Source organism: Chenopodium quinoa, unplaced genomic scaffold, assembly GCF_001683475.1.
Source record: "Chenopodium quinoa cultivar QQ74 unplaced genomic scaffold, ASM168347v1, whole genome shotgun sequence".
Taxonomy (NCBI): Eukaryota; Viridiplantae; Streptophyta; class Magnoliopsida; order Caryophyllales; family Amaranthaceae; genus Chenopodium; species Chenopodium quinoa.
In genome coordinates, this window is record NW_018743791.1 from 135,197 (window position 1) to 159,968 (window position 24,772).

Sequence of the window (24,772 nt, forward strand, 5' to 3'; positions counted from 1 at the left end):
AGAAGACCAAGTAATACACACGTGTTCTTTGTGTTATTTATATTATTGGCTTCATCAAATGAATTAAATCTGAGTAGATTTCTCAAGACTAAGACCAAATTAAAGCAAGGACTTGTAGAAAAGAATTACTAATTGCTTAAATAAAACTAAAATAACGCACAAAGTGTGGTAGTATTAATATCTAGCGGCGTTCAATTCGTTGACATGTATGCTACTATGCGAACTAACAAATCAGTTACGTACTAATTTTAGTGTTTTTGTACCCGTTTCTTCTTCACCATTTTGGTTGGACCTTCCAAGCGCATGCCCTTTACTTTCTGCGGACCTAACTCTACGTCTTTGCACTTCTCCACTTTCTTTTGCCATACTACTACAACAACAACAGCAATTTTTTGTTTTAATAATACAAAGTCATTACTTATGGAATGCTAATTTATCACAATAAGACCAAGCTATAATGATTTAATATGTATTTGTTTTGGGATATTATTAATCTAACTAGTTGTAATTAATTAGCGTCACATTTATAAGTATAGAAATTAAATAGATGAGAACATGAACGAGATCGAGCTGTAGTTTTGAATATTCTTTTCAATCTGCCTACATAGTCGTTATCCAATTTGACCGTCTTCTTTTTCGGAATTCTTAGACGTAATTATTTAGCCAAGTAACACATTATACGATTAACAATTTGTTAATTATAGAGGACGGCAATGCAGCACCTAAAAAAGCAAAACTAATCTAAGTAATAGAGTCCATTAAAAGACACACATATATATAGAATAGTAACTTTTTATAGAAATACTCAGTACTAAAAACTACTCCATCTATTTCAAGTTATTTGCAACATTTTGACATTATTTTTATATTTTTATGTCTCATTTTGACCCTTATTTTAATATTTATTTTCTTATAATAAAAGATGAACAATGATCATTATTACACTGAGTCGTGAGGTAAATGAAAGAGTTGGAGTAACATAGGATTATACTCTCGTGCCCATGCTCTAATTTGCACCTATGCCAGTCGTCACCTCACCAAAAAAAAAAAAAAATGTTTACCTACAACAACGTAACAGTTGATGATTGTAGCTTTCCCTTTCACTAAGCACATACTCAAAACCCTCTTTTTATCATGTCTCTTTTTCTTTAATTTAAATAAAATATATATATAAAAAAAAAGGGGATGTTGGGCTAAACGTTGGTAGGTGGGAATAGTTGATCTGATAGTGGCTTTAAATAGAAACAGAATTCCTAATGAATTTGTTAGCTTTGAAAGCTTAATATTTCCCATAGCTTTGAAGCATATCATTCCCTTTAATATTAGCAGTCCCTTTAATAAAATGCCTTCTGACAACTCTGGAAACGGGCAGACAGTCTGTGTGACGGGTGCGGGTGGGTTCATTGCCTCATGGATCGTTAAGCTCCTCCTTGAGAAAGGCTACACCGTTAAGGGGACCGTGAGAAATCCAGGTATATATTTATATTTTAATATTTTATATATGAATATATTATATATGTTTTAACTGTAATAGTATAAGTTATGAATTCTGTGTAAAGCAGATGACCCAAAGAATGCACACTTAAGGGAACTGGAAGGAGCCAAGGAGAGGTTGATACTGTGTAAAGCAGATCTTCTTGATTACGAAGGACTCAAAGCTGCCATTTCTGGTTGTCATGGTGTTTTCCACACTGCTTCCCCTGTTACTGATGACCCTGTCAGTTTTCTGTCTTTTCTATTTATGAATTCCTAATGAATATTTCTATATTCTATATATATTGAAAACTCTATACTATCTATGGATTATAGGAACAAATGGTGGAGCCAGCAGTGATCGGAACAAAGAATGTGATTACAGCAGCAGCTGATGCACAGGTCAAGCGCGTTGTATTCACTTCTTCTATCGGAGCTGTTTATATGGACCCTAATCGCGCCCCCGATAAGGTGGTTGATGAGTCTTGTTGGAGTGACCTCGACTTTTGCAAGACCACCAAGGTACTTTCATTCTTACTTTCTTCCAATATAATTCATTCTCACATGTTTTAATTGTACCATCTATTTCACTATTCCATTGTCCATTCTAATGCTATACATACAAGACGTACTTGAATTCATAATACTCAGTTTATCATTTCATCAGCATATACTATACCTCATGCTTTATTTATTATCTTACAAAACAACCTTAATTAGCTTCCAATACTAAATCTCTTTGTAACTACCTACATTTGCTATATTATTATTTACACCAGGGCATATACATATACACATACACTATATTGAAAACAGAGTAAAAAATGAAAAAAGAAACCTTCAACTTGAAGCTATGAATTAAGGAGGGGGCACATACAATTAAGAAATAGATGGAAAACCAACTCCACCAACCTCAAAAATAAAAATAAACTTAAGCACTACTACTTCTTTTTTGATAGTCACTAAAGTAACTTAATTTTTCTACACATTATGTCATATACTTAGCCTGTGACCAGACAATATGTAGTAGTACATACTCAATAGTCCGTAGGACCCTTCCTTAATGTAATACGAGTAGTTGCTAATTGCTATACCTTTTTCTTGTTTTTCGAATTAATAATAAGTTAAAATAAATGTGGTACTAATTAGACTTATTTGGGGTTGTTGTTGAGATATGTCAAAGAATACGTATGGATGGTCTGCGATTAGGTAAATAACATTGTCACTTGTTATATTTGCAATGATAGCATTTGCTAGACCACAACAATTAAAAGTTGTTTCTTACTTTCTACTACGATGTACGTGAACTTTCCAAGTCGTCATGAATCGTGATAGTGCTATAGTCGTCCAGATTATGATGCTTAGAGAAATTTGTTACAATGCTAGCTTAGACTAAAAAAATACTCCGTAATAAATCAGTTATTGTACGTATTATGACATAATTAAGTACATATATGTGTAGAACTGGTATTGCTACGGGAAGGCAGTGGCGGAGCAAGCGGCATGGGAAGTGGCAAAGGAGAAAGGAGTAGACCTGGTGGTGGTGTGCCCGGTGCTAGTATTGGGGCCATTGTTGCAATCAAGCGTAAATGCAAGCATAATACACATACTAAAGTACTTGACAGGGTCAGCCAAGAAATATGCAAATTCAGTACAAGCTTATGTACATGTTAGGGACGTGGCTTTGGCCCACATATTGGTTTATGAGACTCCTTCTGCCTCTGGAAGGTACCTTTGTGCTGAGAGCGTGCTTCATCGTGGTGATGTTTGTGATATTTTGGCCAAGTTTTTCCCCGAGTATCCTGTTCCTACCAAGTAACTACTCTATACTCTTTTTTCTTTTTTTTTTTATTATCCTTGTTAGTATTACATTTTGGACTTTTCAGCTTTTTATTTTATTTTATATGATTCAAACATAAAATGTGTCTAATCCTAATTAATACACTATAATAAGAAATAATGATTACTACCTCCTTCCTTTAAGAAATAAACATAATTAAGTATATGTTTTGGCTCCACCACTATACAATAAATTAACATATCTTAAGATCGATGTGCCTAATCTTTCATTAATTTAACATCCTCAACAAAAAGAAAGAATAATAATGGAAAAGGCAATCACATCCTTCATTATGCAATTGCACCCAGACATTCTCTTGACAATAACAATCTATGTTGGTCCAATTTTGAAACTTTTTCAACAATTAATGGTATATATTTTTTAAATATACCCTAAGTGGATGTAAGTTGAACAATTTAATAATACTCAACATTTGATATATGATTCCTTATACGCCTTTTTTTTTCCACTGTGTTTTAATGACTATCATAAATTAAAATATAATATGGTCAAAGACTTGAATTGTATGCTGATTATAAATAAACGTAGTACTCCGTATTAATTTGTCTACTAATAGTCAAATTCACTCAACTTCAAATACCTACCCTATATAATATATTCTATGACAACATGCATCAACAAGATACTAACAAAAGGATCAGATTTTACCTACCATCCTTTTGACATGTCATGCTTTAGCAAAAATAACTTCCAGTATTAGTGATTTGAAAAAGAAAAAACAGTAGTGTTGAGTTGGTGTGACAGTGACATTAAAAGACCATATCTAAGGTCTTGTTTATTAGGTGATTGTTTTGTTAATTTAGCTTTGATTTCTTATGTTATACTTCCTCCGTTTTCTTTTACTTGCAACACTTTTTTAAAAAGGAAATGTCACAATACTTGCAACACACTATAAAAGGAAAGTTGCTTAAGGGACTATACTATTTCCCTTATTTAAAGCACATGACCCACTAAATTACACTCTTAACAACCACTCATTCTATTTTAAAGTTTATTATATCATGTAAACCCCACTTTCTTAATTACCGCGTTATAGGGTGTGTTACATCTAAAAGAAAACCGAGGAAGTATTCAATAATTATTTCGGTAAAAAAATCAATATCGAAAAACACCATATTTCATTAGTGAAAGTTGGTCCCACATAAACCTAAGAAACTCGTAAGTTTTATGGGTGGAAAAATGAGAAGCTCTAATAGGTCCTCACCTACTACGAAATTTGTTGTTATTATGCATTGGTGCCCAACTACACTAGTATCTCAGTTTTGATTTTGTTATTGGGGTTTGTAGGGCCCCCACTAAAGAATTTTGGATGAGTTTACAATTGAATTAAATGATGGGGCTTCCTATTCTACTTTGGATCTTGCATGTAGCCCATATTTACACTCATCTTCAAAATCTTCTTCTTCTTACTTTCTGATTGCCTCTTGTAGTATTTTGTATTGTTTCAATTCTCAAACTTGTGGGTTACATTCAAAGATTTTGCCCAAAAATAATGATATGATAACATATATAGATTTCACCAACACAAAAGTCTTACTTACCTTCTTTCGCTATGTTTGGATGCAAGTACTTGCATGTTTTTTTGATGCAAACATACTTACATATTCTCGTGTCCCATTTATTTTTTAATTAATAAAATGAATCTACGTATAAAGTTTTTCAACTAAGTAGAACAATATGAAATGAGAAAAGTTAGACGGGTATCATATATTTGAATAGTATTGTAGAATAGCTATTGTGAAATGAAGAGTGTAATATCGTACTTGGTATGAAACATATGTGAAAGGGTTGAGGATTACTCCCAAGTCGGAACGCTATGAAGAATGATGTATAGCATGAGTAGATGTGGTGCTTGGTCTCGGTCAAATTTTAATGCCTCTATGGAGTTATCAGTTCTCAAGTTGATCAAAACAATTTGCATATCTTTGACTATGGACGAAAACATGTTTGCTACTCCATTTGTTTTTGCTCTCTTATTTTCCACCCTAATAGTTAATTAGTTGTCGTTCTTTTTCTCTAGTGTTAACTGTTTGACAATTTTAGTTTGATAACTATATCATTTTGTAACTAATAAAAAGTATATCACAAAACAATGTAGGTGCTCAGATGAAGTGAACCCAAGAGCAGAACCATACAAGTTCACTAACCAGAAGCTCAAGGACTTAGGATTGGAGTTCACTCCTGTTAAGCAATGCTTATACGACACCGTTAAGTGCCTCCAAGAAAAGGGTCACCTTCCTCTTCCTGTCCCTCCCCAGCAAGAGGAATCCATCCGTATGAAGTGAAATGAATATATTGTATGCTTGCCTTCTGATGAAAAACTTCTTGCCAGTATGCTTTTGTGAAGAAGCTAAGGGATTACATTGTTCAGATATTGTACTTATAATGGGGGACTATGAAGATTCCTATGAGCTAGACTATGCTTTTATTTTGAAGCATATCAATTTTAACAAAGTACAAATTCACTTCCATTTAATAAAAATATATAAATGAAAGAACAAATAATGGACTAGGTATGTACAAAATATAATTACTTTGTCTATATAGTAGTAGCAATTAAGCAAGATCATAAATTGTGCAGAGAAATAAAATAATGTACACTGAGTATGTATCAATGTACTCTCAACTCTCCTCGAAGAGGCCAATCTTGATGTACAAACAAGGCCAAATGTTTCATTACCAATATTATTCTAAATCTTCCAAGGAGAGGTCTCCACTCCTAGCTATCTAGTATCTCCCAATAACACCTAACTTTCTCAGTATTCAGAACCACTTCACTGTTAAGTTTGCACCCAAACTCTGCATGCCTAATGTCTATTTCTTGATTATAAGCTAAAAGATAAAAATAACATTCATGAACTTTCTCTAGTATATCGTTAAGAGCAAGCTAACATTCAACGATTTTGATCTACAAGGTCGTGAACAGTTTTTGACTCAAAACAGTTCAGAGAAGTTCATGAATATTATTATATTTTAGCAAATTCCAAAATTAATACATGAATTACTCAACGTTGTCTACGTTGGTCCTCCTTTGAGGCAGTTGCATGTTAACTATGTCTTCACGAGGAATTTGTTGATCTTCACGCGTTGTTAGTGACAGAAGCTGGGTACTCTCCCTGTTTTTACGGAGGACAAGGTATGCAATCGCAGCCAAATATATCACTAGTCCCAAAAATCCGAGTATTCCACAAAATATGGCAGCTACTAGTTTTAATTTACTGCGTATCAGTAGCTTGATAAAACTGCTTGCGATGAAGTAAATGTTAATGACCATGATCAAGGAGCCAATCACCCATGTGACTGCCGAAAGCTGTACATAGATCGACAATTTAGAAACATCAAGACTCAGACAAAAATACCTTTCACCCAAAGTAATGTATATAATTTGGTCCGAATGTTTATAGGTTGAATCTAATCAGTTCTAATTCTTAGCTCTTACATCAGAATTCATGAAAAAAAGTTAAGAAACTTACCAGGAATGAATTAGCATGGACACCCATCTTAGCCTTACTACTGGTGAATTTGAGAAGTGGAATGAGAGCAAATGGGAGTTCAAATGATAAGATCATCTGCAAATCCAAGTACGTGAAGTTTAGCCGAGCAGAAATGCTATAGTACCTATGACTCTTTGAAACTCAATATAAACAACAAAGTTTAAGAGATGCTAATGTTCTATGATCCTTAAAGATTGAGGTGGACCATTCCCAGATTCATATTGGCTACGAACAGGAGACAAACGCTAAAGACATTTGTGTCCTCCGTGTTGATTTAGCTGCCAATGAAACACTCATGAACAAGAAAAATTTCGTTTTCTTATTCTTAGATACAATGCAGCAGGAACAGCAACAAGGTTTTCACTTTTCAGCCTAACACAACATTTTGATTCTTCATATAATCAAAATGTCTAGCAAACTTCTTTTGAAAAGAAAAAAAATGTCTAACAAACTTATATCTTACATGGAAGTCATAAATATGGTCATGGATAAACAGATGAATAATATGCAAATTCACAAGAAGCGTTAGACTCATAAAAGTTAAATGTGTGTCATTGACTCATTGTGTGTGATTTTTATCCGGGTATGCCAGAATCTACGTGCTTAGATACTACTAACCTGTAAGGATAACAAATGTATTCTAACAAACAGAAAATTAGGAGAGAGAATATATAAGAGCACAGAATGTTGTTAGGAAAGTGGGTTGTACCGAAGCAATAATGATCAACTGCCCAGCTCCTGCAGAACCACCAATAAGTGCAACAATCAAACTGGGGACTATAGCCAAGCATCTAGTCAACAAGTTCCTAAGCCATGGCTCCATTCGTAAATCAAGAAAACCCTACAAAAAAGAAATTTGCAGAAAATATATTGTAGTACCAATCAAGATAATTTAACAACCAGGCTGCAGCCTGCAGGTATGATGGGTAGGATGACTGACTAAAACCAGGAGATTAAGCAGACAAAGAAAAAAAAAAAGGGTTAATAGACCTGAACTGAACTAATTTGAAAATATTAAGCCTGAACTGAACACTTCTCTACACTTATTTTTAGCTATGAAAATCTGACCTTAACTGAAATAATTTATGCTTAACAGTCCAAACTTGTCCTAACGTGTGAATCTTGAACTGAACTAATCAGAGCATATCAGAACAAGAAACTTTCTATACAGTATAAAGTGCATGACCTTAATCAGAGGTATTGATCTAATCATGAGGATCAACTTTCTTCTGTTTTACTTGTTCTAACATAGGATATATAAAATAACTGTCGATGCAATAAGCAGGTTTATTTTTATGCAGAGATCAGAAGGTATTGTACTTTACATAATGATTTGAGAAACATCAACAAAAACACTGAAATTGGAGAATATTCACCAATGAGCAAATAAATTAGACTGAATTGTACCTGCATAACATATTGGCCAGCATAAGTTCCAGTTATTGTGGAGCTCTGACCAGATGCCAGCAATGCTATTGCAAAAAGTTTTGAGCTCCAGTTGCCCAAGACATTCTGTAAAAATTAGGCATATGCCACTCATTTGGTATACAACTATAGACCATATAGAATAAACTAAGGATCCATAATTCAGAGGAAATTAGAATATGAAAATGTACCTTAAGTAGAAATGATGCTTCGTTCAAGTCCAAGTCTTTGCAGCTCTTTTGATCTCCTTCGTTCAAATCTGAGGAACTGCAAACTGCACCACTAACAGCTATGACAGATACATTAATGAGGAACGCCACTGCGAGAGCAATTCCACTTTCTATCAGATAGAATCTACAAGCTTCCTGTGAACAAGTAATTGCATGATATAGTGTTCTTTATAATTAAGATCTTTGAAATGTTACAACAGATAATAGTAAGAGACACACAGCTATGCCTGCAGTCTGAAATCCAAAGCTTCAAAGTTACCGACGGAAAGGATCCTAATTAAAGCAAAAGATGCATAAAAAAGTAACACAGAACATGAAGAGGCAGAAAGGAACCCTTTCAAATGACAACTCATAGTAGAGCGTAGACAATAAACAACTGGGGAAGGGAACTGAACTCTACTTGTTGATATTTGTAAACACAAAGTACCATATTCATCAGGTGAATTACCTTGATACCACTAGCAGAACGTGGTATTTTTCTGGAAAGTACTAATGCTGAATGGAGAAAGAGATTGTGTCTGAATCAAGAAATCAGTATCAGAGTCAGACACCTTTTGAAGCAGGAACACAGTATTTGATCAGGAAAATTAATACAATGAGGAATTGGGGATATTCAACAGAGCTCAAGTTTGTCTATGAATTAAACTTACGGCATAACCATAGCGCCAAGTAAGGAAATGGCAAGGCCAGTTGCACCATCTCCTTTGAGTTGAGGCACAAAAAGCCCATGCAATACTTCTGAAGCCTGTGGCTTTGCATATCCAAGCTCCACAAGAAAGCATGCAGCAATAGTAAGAACCAAAAAAGTAATCAAGAACTCAAGCTTGCGCACCTAAAAACAGTAAAGATAAGAACCATTCAGATTATATAAACAAGAATTGCAATATGCTCAATGCTCCATAGCAACGAATACGGAGGATCTATTTACACACCCCATATTGTTGTAGTGCAAGTAGAACCAGAGTGCTAAGACCAGTCAGAAGAACACCAGCCCAAACAGGAATTTTGAAAAGCATATTCAATGCAAATGCAGTTCCGATAACTGGAAGCAAAAAAGAAAATTATTAAAAACTAGCCAAAAAAACAATGTAATCAAAATAAGTACCAGCTAGGCAAGATACTGAATATATACACACATATCGAGACATTAGTTAGGTAGTCTGCTGAAAACATGTTAGTTAGTTTATCAGAAATTCATACAAAAGTCAAATGAGATTCAAACCTTCAGGAATGTCGCAAGCTACTATTGCGATTTCAGCCAAAATCCATAAAATAAAATTTGGAACTTTTGAGTACTCAAATCTACAATGTTCTGCCAAATGCTTCCCTGAAAGTCAGGAGCTAAATGTTATGTAACGGGCATGGAAGGCCATAGTAGATGCATAGTTGGATAAGAGGACATGCCTGTAACAACACCAAGATTAGCTGCCATAGACTGAATGATGAGGGCAGCACATGATGCCACCAATATGATCCAAAGTAGCTAAATCCATGTAATGTTTAGACGGATAACATAAGAAGGGACGCGACAAAAAAAAAAAAAAAAAAAAAAAAAAGGCTTTTAAATTAAACATGTGAAGATAAACAATACACACCTCGTACTTGTATTGAGCTCCGGACTGGAGATCAGTTTCAACTGTAAGTAACTGAGGAGGTTAGAACAGTATGCAGAAGTTTAGGAAGGAAAAAAAATGAGGAAGCCTTACAATTTCCAGGATCAATGTAAGCAATGGAGACTAGGAAGCCGGGACCCACATACGAAAAGAAGTTTTTCCAGCTCTTCTTCTGTGCAAAGCATTGGTGAACTTAAATGTAATTTTACAGTTATTGACAAAATGAATAGTCCAAACTGACTAAAACCGAGCAATAGTTTCTGCAGTTTTTCAATTTTCTACTATACTTATTCATTAATCAAATTTAATTTTTTGTCTTAAACCAATTTTAACATCAATGCCTAAGTTAGAAATCATATAGCAAATTGAGAAAAGGAAAACAAAGAGGAAAAGCAATGCAATTAAAAGGAGAGTAAGAGTAGACCTCAGAAACAAGAATCTGGTTAACATCAGGGGTTTCAATTAATCGGGACCTGACATGAATACTCCCGACTTCTTGTTCATTCCTATCACAATTATCTCTTGCTATGAACTGCGGCTGATGACTCATTTTTTTAAATAGGTAACCCCTGTATTCATAATCAAATCAATAATTTACTGGAGTAATTTAGTAGTGTTTTCAAAATCAACAGAATGAATACCTCTTAGTCAAAATGACCCAACGATGTTTTCGTTTTCCGGCGCCACCTTGGGTCTGACGTGTTTACAGAGGAAGTACCACCAATCACCTTTGGGACCGCCACATGCCCCCTTTACTTATACTACTCTCTCAGGATCTTTGTGGGGACCACCTTTTCCTACTTCTTCTGTTTCAAAATAAACGTTACGTAGTAAATAAGATAAAAGACGAATGGAATGGTATTTTTTTATTCTAAAATCAATAAAATTGTGAGGTTGTGTAGAGACCGTGGAATAGAGAAATCCGATAAAATATATCGAATGAGCAAAAAAAATACCCTTAGATACACCATGTATCCGAGAGTATATAATTATTTTCAACTTTTAAAAGAATCCAACGTACTTTGTAGTGGTAAAGATGAACCGATCGATCAAATTGAAAACCTGTACAAATTAGTCATAAACTGAGCCCTGTAGTGGTAAAGATGAACCGATCGATCAAATTGAAAACCTGTACAAATTAGTCATAAACTGAGCCCTGGTTAGCAGGCTAGACATCTAACATAAGGGTAAGAGATTTCCGATTAAGAGCATTTTTAATGGAAATCAAGCTCTCAACCTTAAAGTAGAAAAAATAAACTTTATATCCTTACCACTATTTCAAACTTATTTTAATAACAAAAATTAAATAATAACAAAAAAAATTCAGCATACTGTATGGTTTAAGTGAAAGATGCTTTAGATTTATGTTATGTTATGTATCATTCATTCGTTATAAAAAATATAGTTTAGTCCACTTTTGACGGTTGATATAAAGCCCTACTTTTAAAGCCATTTCAATTCGTTTTTGGTCAATTTTGGGTATCTTATGCTCTTAAATCTATTCTTCGACTATTTCTTATTTTCTAACCACTTTCATCATCCACCCAATCGGTTCTAGGAATCATGTTATTGTTTGGTAATCGAGTACATGGGTGGATATTGATCAAAGTTCTTGCCTTTTCTTTCCTATTAATATATTATTTTTTGGGGGAAATTAATACTAGAGGAATACTATGAGTAGCGTAACTAATATGACTTCTTTTATTTCCAACTTTTTTCTAAGGGTTTGGTTGGTTTACCTATTGCATAAGAAATTAAGGATTACTAATCAAACTTTTGTTACCATATTGTATGTAAAAATAGTACTTTTTATTTCCATGGTTGTTTAAACGCATCACTTTCTAATCGTATAATTCATAAATTATTTAATGTACGTTGTATATTATTATTAGCCTTAATATATGCTTAGAATCATGTGTGATCAATTGTGATTGAATATGTAATTTTTTTTTTTTTTTTTTTTTGAAAACAGATTGAATATGTAATCTTGTATTTGTTATCTAAATGATTCTATTATTTTTTTTTTTGGTGTTCCACCCGGTTCACTCTTTGGGCTAATTCGGCTTCGGGGATCAGTTTTGGGTGGTTAGGTTCCAGTCCCCTCCCGATTGTTGTTGCGGCCTTGCGGGGGATCGGACACGAGTCCTCCCTACCAAGTGTAGTCCCAATCACCATTACACCAACAACCAATTGATATCTGGATGATTCTATAGGTAGTATGTTAGTAGCAATCTCTAGAAGGGAGCAATAACTTATTGGGTTTAATACAAACTGGGCAGAGTTGAATTGGATACTTTGGATTGCTGTGATGAAATTACTAATTTTGTTTTGCCAAATTCTAATTGGTACATGGGCCCTAATTGGCATACATGGGCCTATGAGAATTAAACTTCGGCCCATAATTCTAATTTGTTGATAGATGCAACAACCCAAAACACATGTTTCACTTAATGAAACGCAGCCTTGTTCTTCTGAACTCTATCAACGTTCTTCGAGCCAACACATTTCCTTCTTCCCAATTTTTTCTCCTCTTTTCGATCAACAATTTTTGGTTTCCTTCTTACCAATTCTCTCTCTTCTCTTCTCTTTTCTTTTCTTTCCTAATTCTCATCAAAAAATTTGATCAAAAATTTCATTATAATTTTATTTTCTTCTGTTTTTTCTCCTTCCTTCTTTAATTTCTCTCTCTGCTTTTTTCTCTTTTGTTTCAATTTTTTGATTCAATTTTTCAATTGAATTTATTATGCGGTGAATGTGTGCTTAATGTCAATTGATTAAGTTTATCTGATTTTTTGAATTCATATAAATTGAATTTTTTTAGCTTCGATCAATTTCATCTGTGTATGAATTTCATATGATTTTTAGCATTTTTTTTAGCAATAAACATAATCATGCAAAATGTGAACATATGCATAGGTTTCCTTAAATGTGAACATTAGCTTTTCAAAATGTGAACATAGGCATAAAAAATATGAACATATGCATTTCAGAAAGTTACATAACAATTCAATAAATGAACGTAAGCATTGGTTTCCTTAAAGAGAATATAAGCATTTAAAAGTTGAACATATGCGTAAAAAATATAAACATATGCATTTAAGAAACAGAACATATGCACAAACAGACTTAATGAGAATATTTCATGAATAACAAATATTTTCTATGAATATAAGGCATTTAATTATGAACATAAATAATTGAAGAAAACAAAATAATATGATTATAAAATATATGCATTATAAGTATTAAAAATATGAACATATGCATTTTAGAAAATGGACATACGCATTCAAAATATGAACATATGCATTGGTTCATTTTTAATACGTATGAACATAATTAAGCATTTTAGAAGGTGAATGTAAACATAAAAAATATGAACATATGGATTTAGAAAGTGAATATATGCATTTCCATAAAGTTTACAAAAGGATTCAATATATGAACATAAGCATTTAAGAAAGTGAACATATGCATAAAAAAATATGAACATATGCATTTCAGAAAGTGAACATAAGTATTCAAAATATGAACATATGCATTTAAAATGTGAACATAAGGTATCGGTTTGATTTCACTAATTTTTTTTTACAATTCCAATAAAAGATTTCGAACAATAGAGTATCGTTCAATATTCAAACAAAATTAAGTGATAATCATATAAATTCAAACAAAATTAAGTGAAATTTACATAAAATTGCCTTATGGGGGAGAATCCGTTTAATTTTTCATCTCATCTCAAATATTCATGGTTGTTTTTGAAGAGAAAGAGTGAATTGTGTTTGATTGTTAGAGAGAGAAAATCAAAGAGAGGAGTAATAAATTTCAGAAACTTAAACTTAAGAGTAGCACTTTTTTAAAAAATATATTTAAAAAATAATAGTTGTTGAAAGTGATGGTTAAGTGGGCTGTATTTTAAAAAAAATATGTTCAGTTTTTGGGTGGACTCATTTGGTTTGGGGCTTTTTTAATAGGGCGTGTTTAAAATTGAGCTTGTAGGCTGGTGTTGCATCTAAAATAGGTGCACAAGTGTGCATCTTAGACCTATTGATTTGCATGTTCTCTCCATTTTACTTTTATACAACTTGGGCCTCCCCTTCTAATCCTGGATAACTCAGCCCAACTCCAAACCATACAACCTTTTTTTCTATCTTACATCATTTATCTTAGCTAAATTCAACCTTAGCTTGTTATTAAATTGATGGTCAACTTTTGACTATTATTATACGACATTCGTGGTCTTTTTTTTTTTTTTTTTGACTCCAAATAATCTTGTTAGAAGAGTCATAGTTTCATTACTTGGCCTGGCCTCAAACTCATTTACAAACTCATCAACAGATCTATTATTCAAAGAGCAAATAAAAGTAGGAAGTTATCATGATTTCACTGTATATGATTGTTTATCATTTATTTGTTATTGCTTCTAATGGTTAATTACTGATTCTACATTCAAAATTGAGCCTTGCACATACAATTGGAAGTTGACCTTTCATATAAGTCTTTTTTTTTTTTTAACAAAACGAAGAAACATTATATAACAACTAGACGAGGAAGGTCATTTAGGAACATAACTATTAGAGATATGAGATATCGGAAAATATATGTATGATATATTTTCCGTAGATATCATTAATGGAATAATATATTTAGGTTTATTTTATGTTAAGATATGATTTAGTGAATATATTATTAGGATATATGGTATATGTTTTGGGAAGATTGTTTCCTATCGTATGAGCATAGGTTTTGTATAAATACTCAACCTATTGATGAATAATGATCAAGCAATACAAAAGCTATTCATTCTCTCTTCTCCCTAATTTGTCATGGTATCAAGAGCAGGTTAAATCTTGGGATCGCTCACAAAAATTTTCCCCCCTGCCGGTGGGTTAGAAAGTTAAACCCACCGGTTGGATTCAAAATTTTGCTTCCGTTATGCAATATTAATACTCTTTAAATTTTTATTTTTTTGGGTTGGTACACGTTAATCATATGTGTATGTGTTTTTTTTTTTTTTTTTTTTTTTTTTGTGGGAGTATGTGAGTGGACTTCCTCCACTATAACACATCTTTGGAGATAAAGACATTAAATAGCGTTATGCTTGACGCAATATTAAAAAAAAAAATCGGCTATCTTGTGTCGTGAGACAAGATATATTTGGTTCTTCTTGTGCCGTGAGACAAGGTTTGTGAGTTGATTCGAGCATGAATTTGCTCAGTTAGATTTGAGAGTGTGGTTTACTCTGAAAGACCAATAAAAGATTTGAGTGTGGTTTACTCTTGAAAAACCAATATTTGATTGGAGCTCGGTTTTGATCTGGTTAAACCAAAAATTGTTATTTGCAGGTTCGAAAAGAATGACGTTCCTCAAAAAATTGAAGGCGACATCACAAGAGTGTGCATCTCGACTTCAACAAATTGAAGAATTTCCAATCACAACGTTCGTGTTACTGCCGTTACGATTGCGGGAGGGTGTTTTTTTGATATGAGATATCGGAAAATATATGTATGGTATATTTTCCGTAGATATCATTAATGGAATAATATATTTAGGTTTATTTTATGTTAAGATATGATTTAGTGAATATATCATTAGGATATATGGTATATCTTTTGGGAAGATTGTTTCCTATCTTATGAGCATAGGTTTTGATAATATTAAGAGAATTAGAAGAATTTAGAATTGTATATCTTGATCATAATATTCCACCAACCTCCATATTTATACAAGATCTCTCCTTGAGAAACAAGGAAACCAAAACTTATCTAACTTAGGAAACTAATTATCTTTCCCTAAGATAAACTATAAGAAAATATATCTTGTAATCAAATAATATATCATATCTTTCCTAATACCCCCCCTCAAGTTGGAGCACTTGAATTAAAGATGCCCAACTTGCTTAAGAGATACTCAAATTGTGATCTACCCAAGGCCTTAGTAAATATGTCGGCCAATTGCTCATTGGTACGCACATGAGTAGTAGTAATAAGACCCTCTTGAATAGCATCTCTAACAAAGTGGCAATCCACTTCAATATGTTTTGTGCGTTCGTGAAACTCGGGATTTTGAGCAATATGAATAGCCGCTTGACTATCACAATAAATTGGTATAGCACGGGGATGTTGGATGCCCAAACTAAGAAGTAAGCCCTTTAACCACTTCATTTCACACGTAATAGCATACATAAACCGATATTCAGCCTCGGCGGAGGACGTTGCAACCGTGTCTTGCTTCTTTGTTTTCCAAGCAATCGGGGAGTGGCCTAAGAAGACAAGCCACCCCGACAGAGACCTCCGAGTGAGAGGGAATGCTGCCCAGTCGGAGTCACACCAACCGTGCAAAGCAAGTTCACTATCCGACCTTAGTAAAATGCCTTGACTCGGGGCACATTTGAGGTAACGAACAACTCTAAGAGCAGCCTCCCAGTGTTCTTGCTTCGGTGCTTTCATGAATTGTGACAAAACGTGCACCGATTATGTGAGGTCTGGACGTGTAACACCCAAATAAACTAAGCGTCCAACTAGCCTCCTATATGCTGCTGGGTCTGTGAGCAGCGGCCCTGTGGCATGAGCCAAACGATGGTTTTGTTCCATCGGGGTGTTAGCAGGTTTCGACCCCATGAGTCCCGTCTCCGAAAGAATGTCAAGAGCGTACTTACGTTGACTCAAAAATAACCCCTTGGAACTCCTAGCCACTTCAATGCCGAGAAAATACTTGAGCACACCCAAGTCTTTCATGTGAAAACAAGAGCTCAAATAATTTTTGAATAATTTGATAGCGTTCGAATTATTTCCGGCCACAATTAAATCATCAACATATACGAGTACGTTTAGCTGAATGGACCCATGAGTATAAGTAAAAAGAGAGTAGTCCGGGTGTGATTGTACAAAACCATATTTCTTCAAAGCAGTTGTGAGCTTGGCAAACCAACACCTAGGCGCCTGTTTAAGACCATATAAAGATTTTCGAAGACGACAAACAAGTTTAGGGTCATCCACAGTAAAACCCGGAGGGAGTTTCATATAAACTTCCTCGTGTAAATCACCATGAAGGAACGCATTGTGAACATCCATTTGATGTAGTTCCCAATTTTTCGAGGCGGCTATAGCAAGAAAAGCATGAACAGTCGTCATCTTGACTACCGGGGCAAAAGTTTCATCATAATCAATGCCTTCGGTTTGATGATTACCATACACAACCAAGCGAGCTTTGAGTCGCTCAATGCTTCCATCAGAGTTGTACTTAATTTTGTACAACCATTGACTACCAAGGGCTTTCTTCCCGGGAGGCAAATTCTCCAAGGTCCACGTACCATTATTTTCAAGAGCACGCATTTCTGCAGTCATTGCTAATTTCCAATCTTCATCTTGCATTGCCTTTTTGAAGGAACGAGGCTCTCTACCTGTTGTTATTGCTGCAACAAAATTTCGATGTTTTGCAGAAAACATATCACAACTAACATAATGTGCTATAGGATACGACATACCTGAGGGAGGTGGGAAGGTTGGATCAGGTGAAGAAGATGGACTATTTCGAGAAATCTGAGTATGAGTGACAAAATCCTTGTATTTGCTATTAGCAAATTTCTGTCGATGCCCACGACCCATATCATCGGGGTCCGTGGTTGCCATATGCGGCTGCTCTTGCGCAAGGGCCTTGGCCGACTGTGGTGTTGGCGCACTAACCACAGCCGGTCGCTGCTGAGTGAGAACCTCGAGAGTGATGCAACTCTCCTCGGGATTATATGGGAAAACCAAGTCACCTCCCATATCAATACTTGACTCAAAATTTGGTTTTGAAATATCAATGTTGGTACTCTCAACATCCAATTAGGGATACACATCCTCAAAAAATCGAACATCTCGTGAGGTAAAAAAAACCTTTTTATCTAGATCATATAAATACCATCATTTCTTCCCAAAAGGATAACCAACAAAGACACATTTACGACTACGACTTGCAAATTTGTCACCTTTTACCTTTTGATTATGAGCAAAGCACAAAGACCCAAACACACGTAACTCACTAAACGAAGGTGGGGTACCAAATAACAACTCATAAGGGGTTTTATTATTAAGAAGTATTGAAGGTGTCCTATTTATCAGATGAGCCGCAACAAGGGCACATTCTCCCTAAAAATAGATTGGTAACCCCCCCTGAAATCGAAGGGCACGAGCAACATTAAGGATATGTTGGTGTTTTCTCTCAACCCTCCCGTTTTGTTGAGGAGTACCCACACAAGAGGTCTGAAAAATAATTCCTTGAGCCAAAAAATAAATTTTCAAAGAAAAAAATTCGGTACCATTATCACTGCGTACTATTTTTATTTTCTGAGAAAATTGTCTATCAATCATGGCTATAAAAGACATAAACATCTTAAACACCTCAGTTTTATCAATCAATAAATATATCCAAACTGCGCGAGAATAATCATCCACCAAAGTCAAAAAATAGTGAGCACCACAAGAGGAGGGTTCGTTGTATGGCCCCCATAAATCACAATGAACTATTTCAAAAATACGAGAAGCTTTATTATCACTTAAAGGAAATTTGTCTCTAGTGTGTTTAGAACGAAGACACACTTCACAATCTTTATTTAAATGACCTCTAGAAGTACGAAGAAAAGGTAGGAGTTTTACAACTTTCTCGGAAGGGTGCCCCAATCTTTTATGCCAAAGTTTCAAGTTGGATGAGTCTTCAATAGAAACGACCGCTATGGATGCCTCCTCTCGAAAATAGTATAGTCCATCTCTTAGATCACCCGTGCCAATCACCTCCCTCGTGCGTTGGTCCTGTATAGTACAAGTGATAGAGTTAGTTATGACTTCACAATTGTTCGTAGAGCATAATTGTGAAACCGAAATCAAGTTACAATTTAATTTTGGGACAAAAAGAACATTATAAAGAGTGATTTTGTCTGTCAAATTTACAACTCCTTCTTTCATGGCCACAACACTTTGGCCATCCGAAAGACCAACGTTGCAAGACGGGACATCATGAACTTCAACCAAGCAAGAAAGATCGCCGGTTACATGATGGGAGCAACCGGTATCCACGATCCACTTACCATTCACACGGTTGGTTATTGGGGATGAATTACCCAAAACAGCCATGAGAGCGTGCCACTGTTCAGGGGTGAGATTCGGGGCAGCCATGGTGGCAGGGGCCGTGCTGGCTGCTGCAGGGGCAGGGGTGGCGTTGGCCTTGAGTGGCGCACCTCTGCCTCGTCCAGCCCCCCTATTATTTTCTTTCGAGCCATATTTCTCGATGTACCAAGAGGGGACGCCATGTTTGTCGAAGCAAGTGGTAGCATCATGACCCTTTTTGTGGCAATGTGTGCACTCTAAAGCTGCTCTCTCGGCACGGGAAAGACGAGGCTTGGAGTTGTTCTCCATTCGAACCGCAAAGCTAACCGCTTCGGGAGGTTCTTCTTTATGGCTAGCAATGCCTCGCACACGCTCCTCTTGAGCAATGGTTTGATATGCTCGATTCAAGGAGGGTAAAGGGTCTTGAGAGAGGAGAGTGGAGCGTAGTGCGGCATAGAAATAAGAATTTAGCCCAAGCAAAAATTGTTGTAGACGATCACCATCACGTCTAGCAGCGTGCTGCTTCCCCACATCACACATACACTTGCCGCACTTGCAACCTATCAATGGCTCATGTTTATCTAGCTCATCCCATAAGACCGATAACTTGCTGTAATAAACCGCAACTGACATTGATTTGGGCTGTTCACATCGACTGATTTCCGATTTTAATTGTTGAATACGAGGGCCATTCACAAGGCCAAATCGTTCTTGCAAATCGTCCCATAACTTCTTAGCATTGTCGTAGTACGAGAGCATTGAACGGACCTCTGGGGCAATAGTGTTCATAAGCCACGATACGAGCATACAGTGTATCGTGATCCAATCATCTTTAGTGCAGGGGGGAGCATAGCTTGTTATGGTGCCATCGAGAAAACCAAATTTACGCCTCGATGACAATGCTATAAAAATTGCATGTGACCATTCATTGTAATTATCAAGTTTAAGTCTTTGGGAGGTTATGAAGTCACCCGGACGGTCTTGGGGTCCGAGGTAGAAGGGAGAATTAGTCTCGATTTTTGGTGGAGGTGGAGGTGGAGTGTCATCCATGGTGAATTAAAAAAAAAATTCAAGATTTGTTTATTGAAGGAACCTTAGCTCCGATACCGTGATAATATTAAGAGAATTAGAAGAATTTAGAATTGTATATCTTGATCATAATATTCCACCAACCTCCATATTTATACAAGATCTCTTCTTGAGTAACAAGGAAACCAAAACTTATCTAATTTAGGAAACTAATTATCTTTCCCTAAGATAAACTATAAGAAAATATATATTGTAATAAAATAATATATCATATCTTTCCTAATAGTTTTGTATAAATACTCAATCTATTGATAAATAATGATCAAGCAATGTAAAAGCTATTCATTCTCTCTTCTCCCTAATTTGTCAATAACAGTTTGAAAGCAAAGGAGAGAAACAGGTGGCCAAGTGGAGCAAAATAGGCAAGCCTGAATTCTACCCAAAGCAAGAAAAACATAAAACATTAAACTAAGAAAGCATTGAAAGAAAAGGGACCTTTCATATAAGTCACGTCTCTTATAATCTTGTAATTTGGGTATCATATTTTTCTGAAGTTCCAATGATGGATTTTATGGACCACGAAGTAACTGGAACTGAATTGGACGTGTCACGTGTGTAACTTCCATTGAGCACTCTCCAGCACACACACGTCAATCCCTACTTATTGTTTGGACTTTCACATTCTGCCAATTTATCTTATCCTTGATGGGCTTTGTGCTCCAATTAGTAATTACCCAACAATGCTATAATTACATGACGGTAAAGATAATGTTTCAGATATACTTCATAACATTAATCACTAAATAGAATATACATATAAGACAATTTAACAGTAATATTTATTCACAATAAAAGACCTCCAACACAACTGATACTGTAAATAAATATATTTATTGAGTTTGTTACTCTTACCTTTCAATATCATTTTGATGGACTTCGTTCACCAAGATAATGCTAAAATTTCCAACAATATATTTTCAGTTTCCTATGACAAAAAGTCGTGAATTGAATCCTAATGCTCACCAAGAGTGTGGAAGTAGGCCCTTGGATTCTATTAACCTTGAATAAAATTGCTATTTCCGGTAATTACAAGTAATGTGAATTAGAAACAGTATACAAATACTAATATACTCCCTTTAATATATTACGGAGTATTAAAATATAAAAATTGAATTATTGTTAGTTTGGCATTTTCTTGCTAAACTGCCTAGTAAGAGCTGGGCAGAAAGTTATTTAAAAATAAAATAAAGAAGATCTAAAAAGAATATATGATGATTCTAAGTATGAAACATATACTGGTTTTTAACACTTTACTATGGTTTCCCTAAAAAAAGGGCAATCGGTTATGTCGGTAAGTAATTGGAACAGATTAAGTGCGCAAAGATATTTGTGTACTCTAAATAATTAATAAATTAAAAATGAGAGATATAATGTTAACATCATAAGTTTGCAATCGCCCACAGAAAATACGAAACTGAAGGTGAACAAACCTTTCTCCTATATATGTCTTGTCACAGCTTCCCATTGTTGAATACTCTGTAACTACTACGGAGTATTAGTATAAAATCATCCAATAATCTGACATTATATGACTTACATTTAATGAGTAATTAGTGACAATGATAATGATGAATTTATTACTAACCAGATATTTAACTTGTTCAATGAATTAGCTGAAGATAGGGATAAAACATAATAATTATATGCATGATTTAAGAAGACATTACAATATTTTGGGAGGTCTTACATGAATATGATCTAAATTACACTACATTCTAGCTGTAGATCAATCATGATTCATGATACCAAGTAGATAGGATTTCATATGTTACAAAAAAAAAAAAAAAAAACATGAGACCCCAATCATAAACAAGTGAAGAATCTTAAAAATTACAGCGACCTAGCCTAAAATAGAAAATAGAAAATAGAATTATGAATTACAGTTAAGTTGGCAGTGGGTTTCCCCTTGCCAACTCCACACAATATCTTTCAAAGCAGGCCTTACATCCTCTTCACAAAACTTGACATACTCAAGTGTATCCCCTGAACACTTTGACAACTCTACCACCGTCACCTCCGCCGCCACCTCGAACACCTCCGCCGTCATTTGCAACCTCCCTTTTCTCCCCTCTTCCCTCCCCTGCATCTTCACTTTGGACTCCTTCCAACTCACTTCAACATTCATTTTCTTAGCCATAGCCAGCCCTTTAAACTTTGCCATTATTGCCGAGGCAGAGCACTTGGATGTGAACATAGACCCCGATTTCTTCTTACTTTCGAATAAGCTGGACAGATCGAACCCTGATGACATCGATGATATGAACTCGAAAGCGTTGAAAAACCGCGGTGATGCCACTTTAGGCTCCTTTACTAGCTGCTGATGTTCGGGGACTTGGAGGGGTTGAGCCAGAGAAGATGACAGAGGATCCTTTCGAAACCAAGGTTGCCTCATGATCCCCTGAATAGAAAGCCTTCGATTAGGATCAACAACTAACAGCTTCGAAACAAGGCGCTTCGCATCAGGAGGGAACCAAGGAGGAAACTCGTATTCACCCTTGAATATCTTCCGATACATCTTCATCAAGTTAACATCCTGAAATGGTAAATACCCTGAAAGTAGAGCAAACAATATTACTCCGCAAGACCAAATGTCCGCCTTTGCTCCATCATAACCTTTTTTCCTTAACACTTCCGGGGCAACATAGGCGGGAGTCCCACATTGGGTGTGCAGCAGGCCATCCTGCCTGAGGTGCTCCGGCAAAGCCGACAGCCCGAAATCGGTAACCTTAAGGTTTTCATTCTCGTCTAGGAGAAGGTTTTCTGGCTTGAGATCGCGGTGTGACACCCCGCGACTATGGCAATAATCGATGGCGCTAATAAGTTGTTGGAAATACTTTCTTGCATATTCCTCCTTGAGTCTTCCCTTGGCTATTTTGGAGAATAGTTCACCTCCCTTCACATATTCCATGATGAAATATATTCTTCCCTTGGTAGCTAGGACTTCCTTAAGGCCGACCACATTAGGGTGCCGAACCAATCTCATTACCGATATTTCTCTCTCGATTGCTTCCACCATCCCTGCTTTTCTCACCTCTTCTTTGCTCATCACTTTAATTGCCACGTTTTCATTGCTCGCGTCATTTCTTCCATAGTAGACCTTGGCAAAAGTGCCTTGGCCTAGGACCCTTCCAACCTCGTACTTTCCGAAAATTATGTTCCTAGTAGGTGTTTTGCTCTCACACTCGTCATGTTCATCTATGTGTTGGTCCATGACATAGAATACAAAGGTCTCAAGTTTGGTGGGAAAAATGAAACTTAACTTACTTTCCAGATAAATATGGTGTGATTTAGTAGAGGATTCCAATGGTTAGGGAGTGAAATTAAGGATTGACTAACAAGGAACATTAGTGAATGATTGAGGTTTTGTAACCAGAGAGTGGACTAATAATACATGTTATGTGATTATTTGAAGAAGACATAATTATTGATTTATGTAATGGGATTATTGGAAAGTGTAGCCAGTTGATTTGAGAATGAAGCAAGCTAGGGGCAAGGAGCACATTGAAATAATATCAAGGCCGTAGAATTATAATTTGGACGTTTTATAATATTTTAAGGTTATTATTTGGTGGGGCCCGAATGCCGTCACTTGTGGTTCTGGCTTGGCACCCTAGTGTGAAGGTGGGACCCCCTGTTTTTGTATGTAGTACAATTATAATGGTAGAGACTTTTGGGATACTTTGGAGCGTCCCCCATAATATTAGTTGTTTGTTTAATTTTTTCCTCAAAAAAAAGTAGTTTGTTTAATTTAGTTCATGGCCCCATCTCAATTGTTCCATCATATTGGAGACTTTGAAGCTTGATACTTAGAATTGGAAAAATTGACAAGAATATTATGACATTTGCCCGTTCCGTTATAAATAAAACCACCTTTTGATAATCCCCCAATAAAAACGATCTTTGCACACGATCTTCTAAAAATAGGATAAAACTGGTTGGTAACCTGTTTGATGGGTTAGCATGACATGTGTCTGTAAACACAAATTTCAAATCTGCAAAATATGGATTCAAAACAAATGCAACAAAGTATTTAATTTCATTAATTTGATAATTTAGGGTACAATCTCTAATTTTGTCCTCTGATTCGATCTCCACTTTGATTTCGACGTAATTCACGTATTGACTTGATTTACAAACGAGGGTTGTCAAGGCTTGATCTCGATCGAAGACGATTGATGCAGAACTTTGACTTAGGCTCTTGATTGAGGGCCGACGAGGCTTGATCTCTATCGAAGATATTTGATGTAGACTTGATGTAGACCTTTGACTTGAATTGTTGATTGAGGGCCGATGAGCTTGATCTCTATCTTGCCGTCGAGGGTGTTTTTATTTTGAAGCTCTTTGTTTTCTCTCTAGGTTTTTCTCTCTCTAGGTTTTTCCTCCCTTTCAAATGAAATAGAGAGCCTCTATTTATAGAGTGAGACACCCTAGGGTTAGGGTTTGATGTGTATTGGATATTGGGCTTGACAATCATATGAACTAAATTAAAATGGGCTAATTA

The 24,772-nt window shown here is 35.4% G+C and overlaps 4 protein-coding genes across 4 annotated transcripts; 1 reads left to right on the forward strand and 3 right to left on the reverse strand.

Moving 5' to 3' along the window:
- Positions 1-1,219: 1,219 nt before the first annotated feature.
- On the forward strand, positions 1,220-5,965 carry LOC110684970 (cinnamoyl-CoA reductase 1-like). The gene is made up of 5 exons (XM_021861416.1): positions 1,220-1,472; positions 1,563-1,717; positions 1,810-1,995; positions 2,936-3,288; positions 5,433-5,965. Exons 1-5 carry the CDS (start codon positions 1,343-1,345, stop codon positions 5,617-5,619), a joined length of 1,011 nt encoding a protein of 336 aa, XP_021717108.1. The 5' UTR covers positions 1,220-1,342; the 3' UTR covers positions 5,620-5,965.
- LOC110684969 (metal transporter Nramp6-like) lies at positions 5,879-11,272 on the reverse strand. The gene is made up of 15 exons (XM_021861415.1): positions 11,118-11,272; positions 10,738-10,902; positions 10,521-10,665; positions 10,190-10,268; positions 10,079-10,119; positions 9,888-9,966; positions 9,706-9,810; positions 9,416-9,525; positions 9,134-9,315; positions 8,932-9,001; positions 8,445-8,618; positions 8,236-8,340; positions 7,538-7,669; positions 6,808-6,903; positions 5,879-6,644 (listed from the first exon to the last, which is right to left on the reverse strand). Exons 3-15 carry the CDS (start codon positions 10,644-10,646, stop codon positions 6,336-6,338), a joined length of 1,608 nt encoding a protein of 535 aa, XP_021717107.1. The 5' UTR covers positions 10,647-10,665; positions 10,738-10,902; positions 11,118-11,272; the 3' UTR covers positions 5,879-6,335.
- A 6,731-nt stretch (positions 11,273-18,003) lies between these two features.
- On the reverse strand, positions 18,004-20,232 carry LOC110685089. Its single transcript, XM_021861553.1, has 3 exons — positions 18,994-20,232; positions 18,736-18,888; positions 18,004-18,075 (listed from the first exon to the last, which is right to left on the reverse strand). Exons 1-3 carry the CDS (start codon positions 20,230-20,232, stop codon positions 18,004-18,006), a joined length of 1,464 nt encoding a protein of 487 aa, XP_021717245.1.
- Positions 20,233-21,891: 1,659 nt separating this feature from the next.
- On the reverse strand, positions 21,892-23,784 carry LOC110684971 (CBL-interacting serine/threonine-protein kinase 25-like). The gene has a single exon (XM_021861417.1). It carries the CDS (start codon positions 23,480-23,482, stop codon positions 22,142-22,144), a length of 1,341 nt encoding a protein of 446 aa, XP_021717109.1. The 5' UTR covers positions 23,483-23,784; the 3' UTR covers positions 21,892-22,141.
- Positions 23,785-24,772: the final 988 nt, after the last annotated feature.